Source organism: Lactuca virosa, chromosome 5, assembly GCF_052849685.1.
Source record: "Lactuca virosa cultivar CGN04683 chromosome 5, Lactuca_virosa_CGN04683_v6, whole genome shotgun sequence".
In the NCBI taxonomy this organism is placed as follows: Eukaryota; Viridiplantae; Streptophyta; class Magnoliopsida; order Asterales; family Asteraceae; genus Lactuca; species Lactuca virosa.
In genome coordinates, this window is record NC_136430.1 from 177011149 (window position 1) to 177025272 (window position 14124).

The 14124-nt window shown below is 34.9% G+C and overlaps 2 protein-coding genes across 2 annotated transcripts; one reads left to right on the forward strand and one right to left on the reverse strand.

Annotated features, from left to right (window-relative positions):
• Positions 1-311: 311 nt before the first annotated feature.
• On the reverse strand, positions 312-1037 carry LOC145112066 (uncharacterized). The gene has a single exon (XM_079048281.1). It carries the CDS (start codon positions 1035-1037, stop codon positions 312-314), a length of 726 nt encoding a protein of 241 aa, XP_078904407.1.
• A 9667-nt stretch (positions 1038-10704) lies between these two features.
• Positions 10705-11443, forward strand: LOC145116549 (rapid alkalinization factor-like). The gene has a single exon (XM_079052890.1). The coding sequence runs from the start codon at positions 10841-10843 to the stop codon at positions 11234-11236; it is 396 nt and encodes a 131-aa protein (XP_078909016.1). The 5' UTR covers positions 10705-10840; the 3' UTR covers positions 11237-11443.
• Positions 11444-14124: the final 2681 nt, after the last annotated feature.

The following is a 14124-nucleotide window of genomic DNA, read 5'->3' on the forward strand; positions in this document are numbered from 1 at the left end:
CTCCATAAATTCAGAACAAGTTTCATACTAGACATGGCATCAATCACATGTCTAGGATTCTCCATTTGAATAATCTCAATTAAGATCATATCTAAACAGAAAATCCCACAGGTACACGTCACATGATTTGAAAGCAAGCTCTCAAACCAGTAACACAATCCGTCAATTCCTTTGTATATAAACTTATTCCAAAAATACCCCCACCAATTCACAGAATGAAAATCAACAAAATTAAGCATCATCCTCATCCAATCCCAAACTCGAGAACCGCCAACCATCAATCTAAGAAAGCAAAATATGACTTCCATATCTTATATTCTATCCATTCCAGAAATACCCCAAGTCTTAAAGACTCTATCATTGACCATAATAGCCTTTTTCCTCAACCCCAACAGCTTCAATTGTATTTCACTTTCAATACAAGAAATCACCATCTTATGCGAATTCCTCCTACTACTAAAGAGTCTAGAATTTCTCTCCTTCCAAATATGAGAAACACAACTGGCAAACACACATTTATTAACCAAATTCTCAACCGACTTCCCTTTGAAAGAAACGCTCAATTTCAAAATTAAATCATTCCAATCATCAAAAAAGATATTAAGACCGATCTTATTACAAAAATAACTCCAAATAAGATGAGAAAATTCACATTTGAAGAAGAGGTGATCATGGGAATCAGAAGAAATAGCATATAACGGACAAAGTAAATTACCAGAAATCTCCCAACCTTTGACTCGATCCTGGGTCTTCAATCTATTCAAAATAGCCAACCATAATATAAACGAATTTCGAGGAATGCAGTTACCATACCACACAATATCATACCAAGGAACTTTGTCACCAAAATTATTTATATCTCTCCACACCTGTTTGCATGAAAATTGTTTACACACCCCATTATTATCTCTCCAACCAGTAACATCCCTCTGATTAGCATCAATACAAAACATGGGACCATCCTTCAATCCAGGGAATTCAATCACCCACTCAACCGGCCATAAATAGAAATCATTAACCATAACATCACTGACCATGGATATATCACTAAACCCATTTCTAATCTAATCCCTTCTAGATATAATAGTGCTTAAAATACCAATTAGGTGCCACCAGTCATGCCAAAGAGAAGTATTCATCCCATTTCCCACACACGAAACTACATGAGGCCTAACAATTTTCCTCACCTCAAGGAACCTCTTCCAAGTCCAGCTCATACGCTTCTTCTGTAAAATATCCCAAAAGTTCCTATCACCAATGTAATTCTTTTTCACCCATTGGACCCAAAGAGAGTTTTTATTATTAATCACATTCCACACATGTTTAGCTAACAAGGCATCATTCCATTTCCTTAAATTCTTCACCCCTAACCCACCATAATCTTTAGGCCTACAAATATCAATCCACTTGACTTTAGCTTTCCCTTTAACTATCTCACCATTCGCCCACAGGTAACTTCTACAAATCTTCTCAATCTCTCTAATTGTGGCAATAAGAATTTTAAAGATCGAGGCCCAATACACATGAATAGTAGTCAAAACAGAATTAATGAGTTGCAACCTCTCAGCAAACGATAAGGCCTTACTTTTCCAATTAAGAATTCTCATCTTAATCTTCTCAACAAGCTGTTTACAATCTCTACAAAATAACTTAGTAACACACATAGGAATTCCAAGATACTTAAAAGGAAATTTCCCAATATCAAAAGGAAGAATGCCCAATATAATCCTTCTCATATTGGGTTTAACATAGCTAAAGAAAATCTAACTTTTTTCCATGCTCGCCTTCAACCCTGAAACTTTTTTGAAATCATCAAGAGCATCCCTTATGACTCTAGCTGAATTCCCATTCCCATAAGAAAAGACTAACAAATCATCAGCAAAGCATAAGTGTGTGATTTTTTGGGACAAACACTTACTATGAAACTTAAAATTCTGGCAATCTTCAATTTTCTTCAAAAGAATGAGATTAAAAACCTCCATAACTATAGTAAACAGGTAAGGAGATAGAGGATCACCCTGCCTAAGACCCCTTTTACCTTCAAAAAACCCATGATCTTCACCATTAAAATTCAACATGAACCATAGAGATGACACACAAGCCATAATCCACTGAGTCATTATCGGATGAAACCCAAAACCCAAGAGGATCCTTTTAAGAAATTTCCAATCCACCGTGTCATAAGCCTTTTGAATGTCAATCTTTAAAGTACATTTAGGAATTCCTCTTTTATTTTTATAACCTACCATCAGATCCTGAGCAAGAAGAATATTATCTAAAATAGATCTCCCTGGAATGAAAGCTGATTGATTTTTGCTCACAATATCTCCCAGATTATTTCTAATTCTATTCACTATAATCTTACTAATACACTTGTACAAAGTGTTACAGCAAGCTATAGGACGGAAATCAGAAACTTTCCTCGGGAACTCCACTTTAGGGACCAGCACAATTCTCGTAGCATTAAGTCCTTTCAACAATTTACCAGTCCAAAAAAATTCCCTCACAGCTTTACACACCTCCGGCCCAACAATATTCCAAGCACTTTTAAAAAATTTGGAGGAAAACCCATCCGGACCAGGGGCACGATTGTCATCAATATCAAACATCACAACTTTAATTTCCTCATTAGTAACCACTCTAATCATATTCAAAGCCACCCTACTGTCCAATTTATTATGAAAGAACCCATCATTTAAACACGAGAACTCAGTTATATCTTCACATCCCAAAAACTTCTTGAAATGATTCACAAATTTCTCCTTCATAGCCTTCCCACTAACCCATCTTCCATCTTCATCAAGCACCATCAATATACGATTTTTATTACCCCTGCTCTTCACAACTCTATGAAAAAACTTAGTATTATTGTCCCCTTCCAATAACCAATTCATCTTAGATCTCTGGGAGAGAAGCATTTCTTCATCATTACACGCAACATTGAACTCAAAAAGAGTATTAGCATGCTCCTCCCTAATCTTACTATCAAAAGGATTACTATCAATATCAGCTTGTTTACTTTCCAATTCCTTTCTCAACTCTTGAATTCTCTTCCCAGAATCCCTGTATTTACTACATAGCTCCCGACAATACTTTTTAAGAATCTTGAACTTCTGAAAAACTTTGAACATAAAAAAACCTTCAATATTAGTGCCCCAAATCTCTTTAACCAAAGGTAAAAACTCATTCTCCTCTGTAATAAAATTGGCAAACCTAAAAGAAGGTTTACATCTCAATTTGCCAGCAGGAACATTTAAAACAGCAGGACAATGGTCCGACACCCTATAAGGTTTAAAAACAGCATGAGCTAAAGGATGATCAGAAACAAATTTCAAATTAACCATCACCCTATCTAAGTTCTTCAAAAGACCCCTATTCCCAGCAGGAGATTTGTTCCAAGTAAACTGAAAACCAGTGCAATTCAGATCCTCAACTTCAATAGAATTTATACAGTCAATAAATTCATCAACTCCTTTCGGCATTTTAGAACAACCTTCAGAATATTCCGAAGGCTTTAAAGCAACATTAAAGTCACCTAAAATTCCCCAAGCTTCCTTCTTAACAACCAAACTATGTTTCTTCAGATTATCCCACAATAACCTTCTCTCTACATAAGTCGAAGCAACATATATAAAAGACAAATACATGCTATAGTTAGAATCACAGAACCTAACATAACAATGTATTACTTGTCTAGACTGAGAAATCACCATCACATCGAATAATCTAGGATTCCATCCAACAATTATTCTAGTTCCAGCCTCACAGCTGCTATTATTAGAAACCCTATCCCATTGACCAAAGGTCTTAACACACACATTCTTAGGATTTAAGACCTTAACATGAGATTCCACTACAGCACATATACCAAGGTTATTACTCCTAATAACATCAATAACCTCCTTTTGCTTAATGGCTTTATTCAATTCCCTGACATTCCAAACCCCTATAGACATCATTGGGAATTAATAGAGTTTTTGGCATTTACCACCTCAAATGCCTGAGAAGCCCCACCTTTGCTATTACTGTTCCCCTGATCACTCTTACTATTCTTCATTTTATTGCTTTCATTCACTATTTCACCCTTCCCAAAAATCTTAGAAGGATCCATCTTATTATTCGTTACTCCAACAGCATCAGAAGAAAAAGCAATACAATCTCCTTCCTGTTGGCCAACAACCTTGTCCCCCTTAGCATCCTCTTCCATTCCATCCATAACTTCTTCACCAATCATTCCCAGGATTTCAAAACTATTTTTATTACTGCAACCATCACCAGTAACATCTTTATTTTCTGAATTCTTGCTAACACCCACCTTTATGATATCATCCTCTTTAGTGTCCCCCTGCACCTTATTCCCCTTATTCCCCTGATGACTAGTCAAAGTCTGACCTGTAGCATACTTCTCATATCTTCGATTCTTTTCCAAATTCCAGTGACTCACCCCTCTATTGTTCCAGTTCCCATTCTGTCCCCTACCATTACCACCTCTATTCCCATTATTACCCCTGAAACTATTTCCCCTGTTAAAATTGCCATTCTTTCCATTATTTCTCTGATTATACAAATTAGCAGGACCCTCCATAGTTTTACTAGTACCTTCACCATCTTTATTTCCTTTAACCTTCTTATTAACAACCTCAGTAAAACCTTCATCATTAACCACTTCCTTCCTTTTATTTCCCTTATTGGTCCCATTATCCCCATTCTTTAAAACTTTATCTTCATTCAAAACTGCCATACAAACTTATCCATATGACCATAGACCTTACATTGATTACATATAGAAGGAATCCACGCATACTCCACATCAAAACTCTGAGTCACAGCAGAATTAGAAACAAAATCCCAAGTAGATACCTCAATTTTCCTCTTCCACTCCTTATCAGCCGCCATTTCAACAAGAATTCGAGCATAAGCATTCCTACCCTTGTGTTCCAAACACATCTCCTCAGTAAAAGAATCAAAAGCCAGAGGAACCCCCAACTTACTCGGAATAATACATAGATTGTCCCCACTCCAAACTTCCAAAGGTAAATCATAGATTTTGATCCACACCGGAATTTTATCATGACTGTTCTTGGTTAAAGTCAGCCCCGGTCTCCACTGTTCATGAAGATCTCCTCAAGCCCCACATTCCTCCACAACCTTCTAACCTCTTTTTGAATTACAGGAAACGCCAACTTCTTATCAATCATGTACCCATATAAAGTATTAGTATATGGAATACTCGCCTTCTTTAAATTCTCAATTGGAATAATAACTGGTCCTTCTTCCTTACCCTTTTCCCCTGGTATAAACTTAACATCAATCTTACCCTTATGCCTATTACCTTTTAACACACCAGTATAAGAGTTCAACAAGTTCCCCTGACCATCACCATCCACCTTCTTACAAATATTTGCATCACCCAATATAAAGGGAAGCAAATTAATACTGATAATAACAGTACCAGACTTCATCTTTGAATTAGGCTCATTATTCACCACAGTATTACCCTTCTCTTCCATCACAATTTCCTCATCCTCACTAGACTCATCCTCACTAGATTCATCATCATTAGACTCATCAGAAGAATCATCTGTATCATTACCATCTTCATTCCCATTAACTTGCTTATTCAAAATTGATATATCAACATCCATTTCCTGATTCAAACTACTGTCTATCTCCTTTTTCTTAGGAGTATCCTCCTTCATCTTATTAAGGAATTGAAACCCAACACCCAGAATAAACTCTTCATTATTCATAATGTTCTTATCATCAACCTTAATACCACTTTTATCAATCCCATCAACCCTAGATTTCTCAACTTCACAATCAACCAAATTAGGGCATACAGGTTTTGAGACATCATTCACAGAAATGTTAGGATTCGCCCTAATCATTTGACTAGTAACCATTTTCAATTCCGAACTAGGACTCAATAATTCATCATTCACCTTAGAACCATCCTAATTTTTCAACAAATTAGCAGTGTTACCTGAAGGAATAGAAACAACATGAACTCCTACAGCCTTCACCTCACCAGGACCACCATCCTTCAACCCCTTCAGAGTGTTATCATTTCCAGGAATCGAAACACTAGCATCCGACTCCCAAGCCGACACAGACTCCGAATCATCTTCCGTTTCCTCCTCTGTAACTTCTTCAGTGTAACATTCCACTGCATCCATCGGAGACATCCCATCCACAATTTTCCGAGCCCGATTCTTCACTCTAAAAGCTTTCCCCTCCATTTTCCATTCAACCTTTCCAATCCCCGAAGCAACAGCTCCAGAAGTACTTGGCTTACAACGAGTTTTGTAGATCGTAGCTGATGACTGATCAATGACCCCAGGAGGAACCAAATCTTTCACATCCACTTCAGTCCTAACATACCGGACAACAACACTTTTATCCGGCGGTTTTACTTTCACTTCCTTCAATCGATCCGCTTTGGATGATGCACCCATAAGGACAACGGAAACAAAAGAGAAATTGCTACTACAACGAAAAGGAAATCGTCGGAGAAGTAGCACCGATGAACCAAGAACTAGATCGCACCACCGTTAGAGAGAATCAGGGGAAGAGAGAGAAAGTAGAGAGAGAAAGCAAAATAGTTTTTCCCCCCTTAGGATATGTCCTTATAGATGAATATATAAGAAAACGGGGATGGTTAATTGGGTAAGATGTTTGATGTCAAATATGTAGTTAAACAAATTAATTATATTATTGTGGTTTGAAAATCCTATGTACTCACCAGGCCTCCCAGCCCGACCCACTCAGTTTCTTTGTATCACATGTAGTGGTATGAAGGTACATGGATAGTGATGTTTGGATCTAATGAGAGATTCATATAGATGTAGGTCCTTAGTATAATAAGAGGTTGTAAGGCCCATTAATACAAGATTATGATTATGTTTTGTATCAATTATGACATGTCATGTTTTAAATATTAATGAAAATTATTCCATCGAAAATGCTTTAATATTGATATTATATCACACTACAAATGTTTTAGGAAAAAATTACGCAATAAAAGAATACTCTGAATTAAATAAACATAAAGAAAAAGTTCTTAATTGTCCATAAAATTGGGGATGCCACTCTCTCTTCTATATTTCATTCATATGGTTTCTAGGGTTTTGGGTGTTAGTTATTAAAGGCATCCATATTATTGGTGCTTGCTTTCCAAGGAAGATTTAAAGATATAGCTAGTTGTATTCGATTATACATAGGTTAGATGATTGTTTTATAAGTATGTTGCTATAACGAGAAAACCATAGATCTCTAGGTTGCATCTACCCATAAATTGTTTTATGTCAATTCTATTGTGCAAATCTTTATCTTGTAACCTAGAAAACTCATCAGAGGCTTGAGAGGCGATTTTAGAAATAAGGATTGAAATTAAAGCTTAATAGAAGTTATATTGTGAGTTTACTACTTAAATTAACAAAGCAAATCTAGGAGTGCAATAATCTCTACTTATCTTCGTTAATTTATCTTATATGTTAGGAGTTATTCAATCTGATCTATACACATAGGCAAACAAGAGAATGAGAGAGAGATATATATATATATAGAGAGAAAAAAGAGAGATAGAGTGAGAGAGCGATTTCATTGATAGCTTATGAATTACAATTTTTATTGGCTTAGGGTTACATGATATCATATATATTTATATAAGTAAGTTGACATCAATTCTACCAATAAGACCAAACCCAAAAAACTCTAGCCCATAATTAATTTAGATATGAATTTGATATAAGAACTAACCCTCGACAATCTCCTATTTAGACGTTGATCAACTAATATGTTGTTATCCAATATTAGACTTTGGAACCCCATATCTCTCTAGTCTAGGACTTAGCTTCAAGTATCTAGAAGGCCATTTGAAGCCATACATCACTTCAACCTCTTTGTCTTTACCACCTTCATAAAATTGTATTTTGGATTCTTTGTACCAATTGATTTCTTCAAATTCAGGGTCTTATCGCTTATTAGTTCTTGGATTAAATGGTACTTCATTATAATGTGTTTCGTCCTACTATTAAACAATAGATTCTTTGCAAAATGGATCACACTCTAGTTGTTACGATGCATGACACAATCTTCCTGTTGCATATCTAGTTTTAATAGGAAATTCTTCAACCATATAAGCTTCTCGCTTGCTTCTATAATAACTATGTACTTTACTTCTGTGGTTGAAATAACGATACTCTTTTGTAACATAGACATTCAACTGAACAAGAACACATAACATGTTGTCTGTCTAGCGGCCATGAGGTCAAACCACTTTCATTAGTATTATGATGACTCAGTGGATAGATATAGGGGATAAATGGGATTTCAAATATTAATTATTATTAATAAATTGACTAGTAGTTCTTTACTTAGTTAAATTTTGATTTATAGGTGACCAATAGTCAACCAATCTCCCTATGCTAATAAAAAATAACTTTAATCTCTTTTTGTCATGTGTCACTCTAATACAACTCTCCATTAATATTATGCCACGTGTCAGGGAGATATATTAGACAAATCAATATCACAATTAATGACGTTCAAGTTTTAAATAATAGATTTTAAACTTTTTATAGAAACATTACTTTTTGTAATTATATGTTAAATTTGAAGTAATAACTAACTTTAAAATTGTGGTAAATCTTCTAATTAATAATTCATTTAAGACTATTTATTTAAAATAATTGATTAATAATTATAAATTTTTACTATAAAAGTTTAACTAATTTTGTAACAATGGTTTCCACGGGTTATAAACTAGTTATCATTATAAATGAATCAGTGCACCTACTACAAGTTAAGACTAGTTACAATATAAGAATACATGTTCATATTCTTATTTTATGATTAGGAGATTTCCTATCTATATACTTCTAGGTTTATTATTTGTATGATATAATATAAGTAATCACGTTATTTCATAAAACCCCTTTACAACGAATTTTATAAATGAGGATATGTTTAATGATTTTTTATAAGAGTTTTTTTTATCATGACCATTGATCCACTTAGGATAGATAGAGATTTGAGACTTACGTACCCAAATTTGGAGCTTTTGAAGATGTTATGACAACATCCTAAACGGACTCACTTGCGCGATGAATTTGCAACCACTCGTGTGATATGTGATTAGTCACTTGTGCCTAATCTTGTTTGAGCGAATATAAGAAATGTTTAGTGTGCTTTTACTAATTTTACACGGAGACCAGGTTACAACCATCATTTGTTAGATGTTTTAGGCTTTGAGATGAATTTGGGAATTAGGTTTATAAGCATATTTTGCATTGCATTTTATTTACACTATTGTTTGGAATTACTAAGTTTTGTTAACATAGTTAATAATGTGTTTGGTTTTGAAATGTTTATTTTCCCAGCTATCGAATTCTTATTAATCTCTTAAATTTTGAAAACATTTTTAGGGGTTTACATTGTGTATGGATTATGCAAGTTTTTATACACCTAAGCTTTTAAAGCCTTACTTAATTATTTTGACTTGTATTCAGTATAAACGTTTTAGAACATGACTAAAGATGAAAGAAACTTTTGATATTTAGAAGATATTTACTACAATAGTACTAAAAATAAGACACTTTAACTACTGTAAATTTATGTTATTGTCGCATGCGCATACTTTAAAAAACTATTTCAAAATGTGAATGGTTAAGATCTTGTACACAAATTATTCTCTAAAAAATGATTTTTATTTTAGAAAATATTTTAAATTTTTTATTTTAAACGAATATTTTAATAGTCCATACAAAGACATTTACTATAACTAATTTCTCTCTATTAATTTCTATGTTAATTTATAAAAATCATGGAAATGATACAATTTTGTTGTTAACCATTACCATGACCCATCAAATAATTCTAAAAAAAACGGCAATGGAAGAATAGAAGCTTTCATCATAAACCCGACATCATAAACCAAAGAACCATCCTTCATCAATGGTGGCCCTCATCTTTATCTTACCATCATTCTTCCTTATAGTTATCCTATTCGTTGAGAAAAAATGCAGCCAACTAAAAAGCAAGACCAAACTACCATCTATCCAAATGAATATCCATTGGAAGTGATGTATATGATACTTTTATTACAAAGAAAAATAAATACTTAACTGAATATTTTAAAATGCTTAAGTTCATGTTCTCAAACTTTTCAAAGTTGCCACAAAATGTTCTATCCAATCTATACTCTACAATTCAACTAAGTAGGAATCAATTTAATTTTCCTAAAAAAAAGGAAAATTTTCAAGCCTTCAACTAATTTATAGCGACTAAAAGTTTACAAAAAAATATAGGTATGCATAGATGACGCATGTTCACCGAAATTTGATACCCATACAAATTATTAACCATTAACCATATTTCATAATATAATAATATCATTTTGAATAATACAAGCATATGGGTGAGATGTCGTTAAAAAACAAAGTAGAAAGAGAAATTTTATGGTGGTAGTGAGTCAGTGAGATGTCCTTAAAAAACAAAAGTTAAAAAGATAAATTTTATATGTAAATTGTGGTCCAAAAACTACTCTATTAATTGAAAGTTTAAAACTTTACCCAAATAAAAGACATTCATAAAGTGAAGACGATTTAAAGCAAAAGTGTGTACTGTGCCAACTGTTAAAAGCTCAGGGGTCGAAATGTAAATATTCTCATCTTTCTACACTGTTCCTCTCCTTTAAAACCCCCTTTTTTTCCGTCTCCTCACCACTCAGTCTGTCAACTCCTTTTATTTCTTCCATCTCCTCAAAATCAAAGAGAAGAGAGAGAAACCAAAAGAAGAAAAAAGAAGCAATCTAGAGAGAGAAAGAAGAGATCTTTGCAAGATGTCGAAGTTTGCTGGTCTGCTCGTGATTTGTGCTGTAATCCTTGTCACCCACATGATCGTGCTCGCATTTCCAGCCGTTGAGGCTGCTTCAAGCGGTGGAGACCACGGTCTCGGATGGCTTTCAACCACTACCTCCACCGTCGGCAGCCGCTGCCGTGGATCTATGGCGGAATGTCTCGCTGAAGGCGCAGATCTGGAAATTGACGACATGATGGACAGCGAAACCAACCGGCGCATTTTAGCAACCAACAATCGTTACATCAGCTATGGTTCATTGAGCAAGAACAACGTTCCTTGCTCCAGGCGAGGCGCGTCGTACTACAACTGCCGTTCCGGAGGTCAGGCTAACCCTTACACCCGTGGTTGCAGCGCTATCACCCGTTGCCGCCGTTGAGCGGTGGCGTTTGTTTATTCCTATTATTTTATTTGTTTAAAAAGAATACGATTTTATGTGAACTACTTTAAATTCATATTAGATTGATCCCAATCCTATACTCTTTTACATTCAAACCAAATTTCGATGATGATGCTAATAATATTCGAGTGTAATTTTGATTTTCTATTGTATGTTTTTATCAAATTCTAATTCCCTTTTCACAAACCCTCATTCCTTACTTACCTGTACATCATGCATTAGAAGCTGTACCTTCTTTGCTGTTCATAGTTGTACATCGTGCAATGAAAGTTGTTCTATAATGGTGTGACATTTTTTCCTTTTGCGAGTTATATCTATCTATATCTATAATTAGGTCATGCAATAATTTAGGGATGAAACACCCAAATCGGGGGCTATGAAATGTGTATTTTGATTTTGGGATGATGAGAGTGGTAGATCCAATCATTGAGCTTGAAAGAAATTCTTACCTTTATGCCAGGCTGGTATTTATTCTTTCGGTTCTTTAGTCAATTTTGGGGGTTTTATGACTTATCGATCGAGATTTGATAGGCATCTCTTGCAAAGAAGATGTGTTTGTGTGATACATAACGCATCTTTTAAGCAATTATACTTGATATTCAACTTTATAAAGTGTTGATCACTAAAAATGACTAGGGTTAATAAACGTAAAATTATTATTAACTATTATTTATAATTATTGGGTTTGTTAAGAAACTGATCAAACAAGTTATGTAAAAGGAATGCAAGACGAATTAAAATGACGGAACAAATTAGTAAAAACCAACATGATGATTCCAGACGGATTAAAATTAGTAAAAACCAATAGAGTAGATTAGACTGAATGGTCCCTGTGATTTGGGGTAATTTGTGAGTTTAGTCCCTAACTTATTTTTTAACTCGGAAGGTCCTTAAGTTTCGGTTTTGTTGCTTCTTGTCTCTACCACTCTTAAAAATACTATTTTGTCATTCCTATATTTTTTTTATTGTTTATATTATTATTATTATTATTAAAGATATTCATGTTAAATATGTGGGTCCCATCATCCCATCCGCTCCACACAACACACCGCTCTCACCCTTACCCATTTTTTTCCGGCTCTTCCCCTCCGATGAACACCTGCTACCTTGTTTGTGTCTTCTCCGGGAAGACCGTTGCCTTGCTTTTCGATAACTTATCAAATGCAATATTATACAAACATAAAAACCCACATCGATTATAAAAATACAAATTTGAAACCGTAACAGTCATAAAAATCATCATAAATTTAAACTTTTTAAATATAACCCGAAACCATAAAGTGTTTACAAAACAGTTTTCAAAACGTTTCCAACATCAGAGTTTTTCCAAAATCATAGATCATAACAAGAGGATGTGTACGGTCATGCATTCGCATTCCCGCGGTCATCCGAAGTACCTGAAACATAACCCAATACTGTAAGTCAACGCTTAGTGAGTTTCCCCAAAATACCAACACATAACCAAATAACATATATACAATAACATCATGCAATAGGTCCACAACTAAAAGACTGGATTATCCATGAGCCTACAACATAAGTCTGACTTGCTCTTGGGCCCATAACTTATGTCTGGCTTGCTCCTCGACCAGATCAGTCCTCGGACTGAATACCATCAAGCCCTCAATACGAGTCTGACATACCGCCCAGTCCTCAACTCGTATCTGGAATGCTCATGTGCCCTCAATATGAGTCTGACATGCCCTACCCGACCCTCAGTTCACATTTGGAATGCTTCAGGGTTTGTTGGCTTTCGCACGGAGCAATACAGCCTCAATCTAACACAATATGTCGACATATACCAGATAATAAACATATACATATAATCATGTAACATAATCACAGATAGTCCTACAGATCTATCAGACTAACATATCAATAACTACCATAAACATGCATATCTATCCCATACTCAGCATATCAGTGAATATCAAACCAATGGGCCGACCTTGGTGCATTCGACCCGTAAGTACAGAGAAAACTCACCTCGCAAACTGGACAAAAGCTGATAAGGTCTCAACTTTGAATCTCAGCTCCAACCGCCTCATATTCCAACCAAATTACCAATCTCAATTAGAATTCCCAAAATACCCTTAAGGTCAAACTGATGGGTTTAGAGCAAAAGAACAATCATATGTGCTCATGCAAAACCCTAAAGCTTGGATCTAGGTTTCTCTATTAAACATGCAATTCATCCAAGACTTGAATACCCTAATCTAGCATACTACAAAACTTGAGATCTATATAAATAACCAAATAAGAATATTACCTCTTTGATTGTAGTATCAAACTTGAATCTTCAAAGCTTACGAGAACCAAGCACCTCAAATGCGATGCCTCTAATGGCTTACAAACACCAAGGCAAGAGGATGATGTTTAGCAGAGAGGATGAGAGGCTAGAAATCGGCTCCAAGCTTCCAAGGGATCAGGTCGCTGATTTCCAATGCCTTAGGGGTCCTTTTATACTTGAGCTGCTAGGGTTTCAGTCAAAACCCTACTTGGATAACTTAGACCTTAAGCAGTCCACAGAACCTTCCAGAATAAGGCCTCCTTGGACGAATTCAAGATGGAATCCACCTTAATTTCGTCCATGCCCTAATCCATAAGGATTCTCAGCCACAAATCAATTATCTTATAATTGCAGTTCAGTCTCCTTTATTTAATCAATCTCTTTTAGTCGCAATAATTAATTCTTAATTAATTATTTAACTAATATTAATCAAATAAATATGATTTCTCTTTTAATATATTATTCTTATAATATATTAATAAACCATAATATCCTCTTTCTTTATATATCATCTTGTCCAGTTGCTTTGGTGAAGGCAACCAAAAAGGACCATGCTCTACCGGGTCAAGTACATACC

Bases quoted from the DNA above. Each gene is read 5' to 3' on its own strand.
- LOC145112066 (XM_079048281.1), bottom strand. From the start codon at position 1,037: ATGGTCAGTGATGTTATGGTTAATGATTTCTATTTATGGCCGGTTGAG.
- LOC145116549 (XM_079052890.1), top strand. From the start codon at position 10,841: ATGTCGAAGTTTGCTGGTCTGCTCGTGATTTGTGCTGTAATCCTTGTC.